The following is a 10,515-nucleotide window of genomic DNA, read 5'->3' as shown; positions in this document are numbered from 1 at the left end:
TGATTTGGTGATGGGGGAAAAAATATTCAGTTGTAAGTAAGAGCACCTCCGGTTTTTAGAATAACATCATCACATAGAAGTTCATGCGGCACAGTGGTAGTGTCCCTATCTTTGAACCAGGAGGATCAAGTCCGGCTTGCTTTAGAAGTATGTAATGATATCTCTGCACAGGTTGATTAGGAAAATACCTACATCAAGCAGCTAGGACTCTTGTGGTGCAGTGGCAGTGTCTATACCAGGAGGCCCATGTTCAAATCCTACCCACTCCAGGGGAATATAATATCCATTCTTGTTTAGAAAATATCAATAATAACAGAAGACAAAAGCTTAAAGCCACTTGCAGGCAGTAATCCATCCATAGGCGTCAAGCCAAAAAAAAACTCTCATATGAGAAAGGTTTGACACAGTGGGGGAACAAAAAACGCCAATGGCAATGGAGAAAAAAAAAACATTCAGCTGTGTGTAACAGCCTTTCTGGTTATATATATATATATAAAAGTCATTGCATAGGGACTCTTGTGATGCAGTGGAAGAGTCCCAAACTATGAAACAGGAAGTCCAAGTTCCACCTGCTCCAGAAGCATTTAACAACATCTCTCAACAGGTTGATTAGAAAATATCTGAAAGGTCATCATCATTTAATTTCATATTTTAAATAAATCATCCCTTAAAGAGCTTTGCGCATAAAGTGAACAATTGAAAACACAGATGGCAGTAGTTGATACATGAAAATTGTCACACATAATTTGATAGTGGAAAATGTTGTTTGGTTGTGTGTGATAACACTTCTGGGCATAAAATAACCAAAAAAATGAGAAGTCATTAATAGGAAATATTAATTCCATTTCTTATCCCAGGCTTGCTGCCTGACCTACTAAGGATTTCCAACATGTTTTGTTTACAATGAATATTTCTAACAACTGCAGTATTCTGCTTTTTGCATTGTTCTTATTCTTACTTTCTCTGACGTTTCGGGCCTAGACCCTTCTTCAGAAGTCATTTTTAGTGTCCAGTAAAGCTGAGCAGAATTGTGAGTTCAGGTTGTGCATCCTACAAAGAATTAAAAAAAAAGGGGAGGTCCTCTCCAGGGATAATGGGAACTGCAGATGCTGGAGAATCCAGGTAACAAAGTATGAAGCTGGATGAACACAGCAGGCCAAGCAGCATCTCAGGAGCACAAAAGCTGACGTTTCGGGCCTAGACCCTTCATCATGAAGAGGGGTCTAGGCCTGAAAGTCAGCTTTCCTGCTCCTCTGATGTTGTTTGGCCTGCTGTGTTCATCCAGCTCTACACCTTGTGACCTGAAAGGTTACCTCTGTTTCTGTACAAATGCTGCCCAACCTCAACATTTTCTACTTTTATCTTTATTCTGTGCCTTGTATGAGTGAATGTGGCCAGACTTATTCTTCACAGGAGAGTAGATAGGATCCATATCACAAATATATCACTTCTCTTCTTTGTACAGGGGCTAAAAGCTACCTCTTCAGTTCTCTGCCCAAAGTCAAATTCAACATACAGCTCCTTGTGGATAGGACAAAAAGCGGGTCCCTAATCCCCTCCAGTAGAAAAAGGATTGAACCATACTGTTGGTACCAATATGGTGCATACACCAGCCATCAAGTAGACTGATCCAAATGAGCCTCCTAAGGTGTTTGTGGCAACATGCACTTTTACGTGTATGTTCTTGTTCAGAGCTATGGATAGTGATGGTAGTGGCCTGACTTTTCTTTCCATTACTTGGATGACCAGGAATTTCTCCTACTTTTATGCCCGCCTTTGGTATATGTCGGAACATCATGTTTTGGAGTAGGATTTGAACCCAGAGCTTCTGGCTCAGAGGCAGGGAAACTACCCACTGCTCCTAATGAGCAGTAAATATTTTGAAATGTTATGAAATAATGAAGGACACTAGAACAAAGCCATCCTTTAATTTGGTTGCGTTCCAGACCAACATTCTCATCACCTTACTGTCACCTTCTCTGATTTATAAATGCAACAGCTTGGTCTATCTTTGTTTCAACACACTCTTGGATTAATTATCTGACCTAAGAATCCAGCTGGTGAAAAGCCAGTCATCTGCCTGGCATTCTCTTTGAGATTTAAAACTCTGAATTTCTTTTCTTCAATATCATTAAGTATTCAATGTTGTGAATCATGTCAAAACAATTATATAGGAGGAGGTTTTAATCACACACTAGCACACTATTTGTGGTTACATTCTGTGAATCACAACCTTGCCCCTCCTAATTTCTGTGACCACCTCCAGTTGTTCGACTTTCCAAGTTCTCTAAGTGACTTTTTCCGTATTCCTGGTCTTCAGCGCCCACCATCAATATAATTTCTTTGACCGTTTGGCACCTGACTTCTGGAAATCTCTTCCCTAAGCCTCTTCTCTTTTAAATCACTTCCCAAAACTTGGCTTGACCAAGCTTGTTGTCACCCCATGTATATTTTTGTATGAACGTATGAATTCAGAGCAGATATAGGGTATTTAGACCCTCTAGCCAGTAAAACCATTCAATTAGATCATGATGAAGAGTCTAGGCCCAAAATGTCAGCTTTTGTGCTCCTAAGATGCTGCTTGGCCTGCTCTGTTCATCCAGCCCCTGACTTTGTTATCTATAATTAGATCATGGTTGATTCCACATTCTCACCCACCCCTTATAACCGATGACTTCCAATTGTTTAAGTATTCATTGACCTCACCTCCACCGTTCTCTGAGGAACAGACTTCCTAAGAGTGATGAACCTCTAAGGTAATTATGACAATGCTTCTGTGAAATATTTTGGGTTTTCTTTCAACACATTTAAATGTATGCTGTAAATCTAAGTGGTTGCTCCTTTGAGTTTCACAACATGTCATTGTGATGAAGTTCAAAGCTAATATTAAAGGTGCTACAGCAGAGTGCTCAAAAACTTCAAGGTAATCAGGCAGAGTCATCACAGTTTTGGAATGCTTTGATATAAAATGGCTGTGGATTGAAGGACAGGTCAGTTAGGAGGTGTTATTGTGATAACTTCACAAAACCTTCATCATGTTACAGACCCCCATTCTCCACTTTGTGTTTGTCTATGTGGTTAATTGAGTGTCCATGACACCTAGTACACGTTTCACAAAAGGTTAATATGCAGGCACAGCAAGTAATTAAGAAAGCAAATGGAATATTACAATTTGTTGCAAGGGAATTGAACACAAAGGCTGGAGATTATGCTTCAGTTATAAAGGGTGCTCGTGACATTACATCCAGTGTATTGTGGACAGTATTGTTCTCCTTAACTAAGGAAAGATATAAATGCAATGGAAGCAGTTCAGAGAAGGTTTGCTAGACAATACTTGGAATGACTGAGTTGGCTTAGAGGAGTTTGGACAGGCTAGACCAGTATACCCCTGCAGTTTAGAAGATAAGGAAGTGTTCTGTCACTGGACTAGTAATCCAGAACCCAGGTAATGTTCTGGGGTCCTGGGTCCGAATCTAACGATCGCAGATGGTGAAATTTCATTCAATAAATATCAGGAATTACAAGTCTACTGTTAACCATGAACTGACAACTATATAAAAAAAATCTGGTTCAATAATGTCCTTTAGGGAAGGAAAACAACAGTCCTCATCTGGGATAACAAGGTGTACAGCTGGATGAACACAGCAGGCCAAGCAGCACCAGAGGAGCAGTAAGGCTGATGTTTTGGGTTGAGACCCTTCTTAAGAAAATCTGGTCTGGCCTACCTGATTCCAGATCCATAGCAATGTGCTTCAGTCACTATCCTCTGAAATAGCACAGTAAGCTACTCAGTTGCTTTGGAGAAGGAATAAAACCAGGCGGACCATTTGACATCGATTACGACACCAGAAGCAACAATGACCAACGGCAAAACTTTTGTTTTGTTTGTTTGTGGAATGTGGATATCGCTGGTTGAAACAGCAGTTACTTTCCATTTTTAGTTGCCTTTCAGATGGTGTGTGAGCTGCCTTCTTGGACTGCTGCAGTCCATGTGTTGTGAGTAGATCCACAATGCCATGGTGGTGTGGTGGGAGGGGGTGAGGGGGAGGTCTTGATGGTGGTGGAGGAGGTAGGAATTGCAGGACTTTGACCCGGCAACAGAAACTTGCAAAGTCCTCCTTACTAACATGTGGGTGATACTGCTGCTTCACAGACTAGTCAAGAAATAGCCTGATACAGGCATATTTACAGCCATATCAGAGACAGCATCCCAGACACAACTGCCACTATCTTTGCATATGTCTTGTCCGACCAGCAGGAGACCCAGCAGAGGTAGGTATGTAGTCAAGCACAGTGGTATATAGTTGGGAGCAAGTTGTTCTGGGAGATCTCAACATTGATGCTGGATGCCATAAGATTACATGACATGACAACAGGTCAAACATGGGCAAAGAATTATCCTGCTGATCACATTTTGCATCCCTGCATTCCCCCTCCAATTCCCCCAAGGTTGATGTATCAGTCCTCCTCCATTTTGGAAGAAGGCCTGAGTTGCAAGGACATGGGATATATTCTGGCTGGGACACTTCAATGTCCACCACCAACAGTGGTATACCTTCACCACAGTGGTTAAACTAGTCAAGTCAAAAAGGACATTGTTGTTAGATTGGCTCTGGGCCAGGTGTAAAGGGAACTATCAACAGAGAAAAACATACGTCATCCTCATCCTCACCAATCTGCCTCCTGATGTGCATACTTTGACAGTATCAGTAGGAGTGATGACCACCCAAGTCTTCACACTGAGAACACCGTATGTTGAGTTGCACAATCACTATACTAAATAAACTTCAAACAGGTTTAGCAACACAAAACCTTCATGAGGTCATTTGTGCCATCATCAGCAGGAGAACTGTATTCCAACACAATCTTCAATGTCACAGCCTAGCATATCCCCCACTCTACCACTACCATTACGGCAGAGGTCAGCTTTGGTTCAATGAAGTGCATAGGAAGGCATATCCGGAGCACCACCAGGCATACCTGAAAATGAGGTGTCAACCTGCTGAAGCTATAAAACAGGACTATTTATGTGACAAACACTCAATGATAGAGCTAAGCAATTCCACAACCGATGGAGAGGGTTTAAATTCTGTAGTTCTGCCAGATTTAATGTGAATAGTGGGGGACAATTAACTAGCTTATTGGAGGAGGCTACTCCACAAACATCTTATTTTCAACAATGAACAGGCCCAGCACATTAGCACAGAAGATAAGCCTTAAGTATTCAGAACATTTTCCAAATGCACTACCACCTAAAAGGAAAATGACAGCAGGTACATACGCAAGTTCCACTCTGAGCCATTTATCATTCTGACTTGAAATACTCTCCTCTTAACCGAATGAATGCAGCCCCAACAACACTCAAGAACCTTGATGCTATCCTGACAAACCAGCCCACTTGACTGGCACCTAATCCATAAACTCACTCCCTGTATCACTGATACTCAGAAGCAGCAGTGTGTACCAGCTACATGAAGCACTTCAGAAATTCTCTAAGACTGCTGAGTTAACAATTTCAAAATGCACTACCACCTAAAAGGGCTATGGTAGCAGGTCCACGGGAACACCACCAGCTGCAATTTCTCCTCTAAGCTATTTACCACCCCAGCAAGGAAATACATCACTGTTTCTCCAGCATTGCTGGATCAAAATCTTGGGATTCACTCCTTAACACCACTGTGGATTACAGTAATTCAAGAAGGCAGTTCATCACCACCGTCTCAACAGCACTAGCTGATGAGCAGTAATTGCTGGTCCGGTGGTCAATGATTGTTGGTCCAGCCAGTAGTGCCCACATGTCGTGAATGCATTAATAAAATCTGGAGCAAGATGATATCTTCAGCTTCCAGACCACCAACGCAAAATAAACACTTATTTGCAAATAACATGAGGATTGGGTCGCAAAGTGTAATGTGACGGATGCAAACGCGCAGTTGAAACGCGATGGCCTGAAACCCACAAAGGGCAAGTGGACTAGCAAACCTGACTCATTCTGCTAGGACAGTGTAAAAACCCAAAAGATTTCTGAATAATTTTAGCAGTTATGCAACACATTATTTTGCAATACATCCGTGTGGTTTGAGAAAGTTAGAGCAAATATCCGGTGCAAAGCTGAGCCATAATAAGCGGTTATCGAACGCACCGTCCAAACCACTGTGACTCGAAGTCGGCACGGGAAACGAAAGCGGCCGACTTGGCTGATTTGATTGACACTCGCACAGCTCCGCCAACTCCCGGCGGCAGACTGTTGACACTGGGCGGCACCTACTCGCGAGACTGCGCACGCTCAGAGCGTAACGTGTCACTCGGAAGGAGCCCGAACAGAAGGTACTGCCGAGGCGCGGGAGAGTGCGCGCATGCACACGTAGGATGTACTCGTAATTGGTGGAAGAGGGCGCGAGCTGGAATCGAAGGGAGGCCACGAGCCTGGCGGATTCTAACGGCTGGATCACAAGCCCGGGAGTGAGTGACGTGGAGGTAGCATCAGCAGCAGTGGCGGCGGTCGCCGCCAGCCCAATCCCGGGGATCAGACCGGCTGGGGGGATTTGGTGTTGATATGCACTGACGAGCAGCTACTATTCCCGGGACACGGAGCCTGTGACACCCATCAGCAGTGCGGGTTGTCCGGTCCACCGAACGTCAACACACTACAAAACTTCTGCCGGAGGCAGGGGAGCCCCAGCCATGCCGAAGTCTCCGAGCGACAACCTGAACTTCAGCCTCAGCCACGCGTGGGAGAGGTACCGGCAGTCGGAGCAGGAAGAGCAGGTGAGCTGGAGAGGAGGGGTGCCTGGTATCGGCTGTGTGAGGTGATATGAAGGAATTGAATGATGGACCGAAACTCTGGAGTGACCGAGGATAGTCTGGGAAGGGTAATGGGCAAGGCGGAGGGCGTCTGCCCTGGGCACGGGGAGGATAATGTCCCAGGGTACAGGAAGCTGGTTGCTCATTTGTCATTGAAAAGATAGGTGATATCGCATTTAGCCTTGTGGGATGGTGAACGTACTTCTTTGTACTGAGATGGTGAGAGTCAAGAGAGACTCCGGAGGCAGCTGCTCCAAGGTGAACTTGACTTTCATCCCAATCCAAAGACTTGAGCTTGTATCCTAGGCAATTTGTACAGTTCTAAGATCTGAAATACTACATATCCTATCTGTCAGATGAGCTATATCAAGATTCCACCTCTTTCAGATGCAGGCTTAAATGATCCCATGGTGTTATTTCTGTTGTGTTCCCCTGTGTTATGATACTGATGAGAGGTTATAAAATGCCACCAACAGTGCGAGTTCAATTCCTGTGCTGGCTGAGGTCACCATGATGTTCCAACATCTTAACCTCGATCCATACCTGAAGCATGGTGGTCCTTGAATTAAAGTCACCACCAATCATGTCTCCTGAGCGAGTAGCCCATTAGTCCACTGGGTCTGCTGTGAGTTTATTATTATTTTTAAAAAGTACTACCTTTTGTAGGTGTCCTGAGTATGAGAAGAGACTGGTGACGAACACAAAGGGAAATCTAAAAGCCTCTTATGTTCATGTGAGTAGAAAAAGGGTGACAAAAAGAAAATAATGATTTTGGGACCAACAGGAGACTTAGGCATGAAGGCAGTGAATATGGCTGGGAAGCTAAATTAATACTTTACATCTGCATTTATAAGGAAGAAGAATGCAGCCCAAGTCATGGCGAAAGATGAGAATTAGGACACTTAAAGGTTTAATATTGATGAGGAGGCCTTAAAAAGTCTGGTTGTGCCTAGCTTTGTTAAGGATCAGATTCACCCAAGATAGAATAAAAATTGTGGAGGTACTATTCATAATTTTCCAGTTTTCCTTTGATATGGGATGATCCCAGAAGACTGGGAAACTGCAGTTCGCATCCTTGTTCATATCTCAAGCTTCCATATCTCTGTGGTTGAAAGATTGGGGCAAAATTAATTGCCACTTGAATGTTAGTTAATGTTCAAAAGCCAGCTTGGATTAAAGTGCAAATTTGAGTTTAATTAGTTTAGAGTTTTTGTTGAGGTAGAGTTGATCAGAGCAGTGTCAATGTGGTGAAAAGATCGAAGTCTCTGTAGTCTTACCAGATCAGTAGGCTGCTCTCCTATTAGAGATAAATGACTGACTGTTACTTTAACCTGAGGGTTACCATACTTCAGGAGAGGTTGAAAGGGAGGGCCCTTTTGTGGTAACCTCATCTGGTGCAGGAATTGAACCCTTGCTGTTAGCATCACTCAATATCATAAACCAGCCAATTGAGTTATGAGCTACCTGACCCTTCACTCCCTCAAACATGAATTCAAAAAATATTTTGATAAAGTGCTACACAGCAGACATGGGAGCAAAGTTAGACCTCTTGAAACAAGAGGGACAGTAGCAACATGGATACTGTATGAGTAAAGAGTGCAAAGCAAGGAAATTATAATCAACCTGTGCCAAACTTAGGTTTGGCCTCAGTGGTACTATTGCATCATTCAATTTAGGAAGAACGTGATGTCATTGGAGAGGTTGCAGAAAAGATTCACCAAATTAGTTGTCAGGATGAGGAGCTTAACTACATTGGTTAGAAAAGTTGGGACAGTTTTTCTTGGGGTAAAGAAATTTGAGAAGAGATTTGATATAGACACACAAAATCATGGGTCTGGACAGTAGATGGAGGTGAAATTTTGCATTATTGGAAATATTGAAAACCACAGGGTACACTCTTCAGGAATTGGCAAAGAAACGATGGCAATGTGAGGAAAACCTCTGTCAAACAGTGGTGAAGGCAGATTCATTCAGACATTCAAAAAGAAGTTGGATGTGTAAAGGAAAAGTGTGAAGAGCTATGAGGAAGAGGGATGCAAGTGTCATTAGGTGAATTAACAACCACTAGTAAATCATCTGTATTCTCAAACTGATTAATTTACATAAGAAGCCCTTTGAGAGTAAAGTCAGAAGTCCCACAACACCAAGTTATAATCCAACAGGTTTATTTGAATCACAACCTTTTGGAGCACTACTGCTTTGGGTGAAGTGCCGTGCTCTGAAAGCTTGTGATTTCAAATAAACCTATTGGATTATAACCTGGTGTCACGGGACTTCTGACTTCATTCACCCCATCCAACACTAGCACCTCCACGTCATGACAGACCTTCAAAGGTGAAGGAGGGGGCTATATCAAAATGGAGCTGGACTGAAGAGAATTTTTAATCCTGAAGTGCTTTTGTTTTCCCCTTTACCAGTCATCTGTGGTATTTATTTTCATCTATATCCATCACCAGTAAATTGCTTTTCCAATTGATTTGATTAATTTGCAAGGAAAGCCCATTGGGGGAAATGCAAGTAATCAAAGGTGAGGAAGGGGGAGGATGTTAAATCAAAGTGGAGTTGGAAGAGGTGAAATTATTAATAAAGTGGCTTTAAGTGTTGATAGTTGCGGGGAAAAGTAACTAACTTGACTGAGTACCAATAACATCCCTTGTTAGCAAACCAAAAGGTTTTATAAGGTTTAGTACTTAGGATTGAAGTATCTTACTCTTGACTTGTGAGCCAGCATACTGTGCTCCCTAACTGAGCTGCACTGTCTATTATACCAGCTTGATCTGTGAGTAGGTTCGATGGCTGTAGTGTTTTACAATATGGACATGTTTCCTGCTGAAACCGTAGGGACCTACTCCCATCAATAACATCAGGCACTCGACTACCAATGTCTGAATGATTACATACCTGTTATTTTGAGCTGACGCCTTGGCCTTCTGCCTCACTAGTTTATTGCCAGCTAGTTGGGTACCTGCCTGCTCTGGACAACTGCAGCTTGTCATACAATCTGTCTAGGATGCCATGCATTTGAATGCCAGCCGTATGCCTATTTCTGGCACTTGTTGACATGTTCTTTTGGGGCATTCGTCATTTTATCTATTTATTATGAAAATTAACTCTTATCGTCCTTGTATTCTTTATCCCCTAAAAACTTATGCCTTTTTCTTTTCCTCTTTATCTCCTGTTTCTTTTATGTCTTCTGCTTTTTCTTCAACAATTGAATTTCCTCAGAGGTAGTAGGAACCGCCAGTGCTGGAGAACCTGAGACAGCACGGAGTGAAGCTGCATGAGCACAGCAGGCCAAGCAGCATCAGAGGAGCAGGAAAGTTTGACACTTCGGGTTGAGACCCTTCTTCAGAAATGTTTTCAGAAAAGCCTGAAGAAGGGTCTCTACCCGAAATATCAAACTTTCCTGCTCCTCTGCTGCTTGGCCTGCTGTGTTCATCCAGCTTCACACCGTGTTATAATTGAATTTCCTCACTGGCTTTTCTCCCTTTCCCAGACATTGCTGTAAATGCCATCAACCATTTTAAGGAACTCCTGTATTTATACCTGGGTTGTCGTTAGGAACCTTCTTGAAAATCAGATGACTTTGTGCTGAATACCAGTTACAAGTGAGAAAGAAAGCCTGAAAAGGACAAACCTAATTACTCCATTGTAAATCCGGAATGAAAATACTTCGATCATCAGGCCAGACGTTATTTTTGGAAGAGAGAT

General features: G+C 42.8%; 1 protein-coding gene across 2 annotated transcripts in view; it reads left to right on the top strand.

The window, feature by feature from the left end:
- Positions 1 to 6,356: 6,356 nt before the first annotated feature.
- The window catches only part of lyst (lysosomal trafficking regulator), a 298,945-nt gene continuing 294,786 nt past the window's right edge, over positions 6,357 to 10,515 (top strand). For both annotated transcript variants that reach the window (XM_059645552.1, XM_048530826.2), the window contains exon 1: positions 6,357 to 6,768. In XM_059645552.1, coding sequence (XP_059501535.1) covers positions 6,685 to 6,768 — 84 coding nt within the window. In that variant the 5' untranslated portion in view covers positions 6,357 to 6,684. The remainder of the gene's footprint in view (positions 6,769 to 10,515) is intronic.

Source organism: Stegostoma tigrinum, chromosome 4, assembly GCF_030684315.1.
Source record: "Stegostoma tigrinum isolate sSteTig4 chromosome 4, sSteTig4.hap1, whole genome shotgun sequence".
In the NCBI taxonomy this organism is placed as follows: Eukaryota; Metazoa; Chordata; class Chondrichthyes; order Orectolobiformes; family Stegostomatidae; genus Stegostoma; species Stegostoma tigrinum.
Note: the sequence above shows the minus strand (reverse complement) of the source record. Positions and strands in the feature narration are given on the sequence as shown.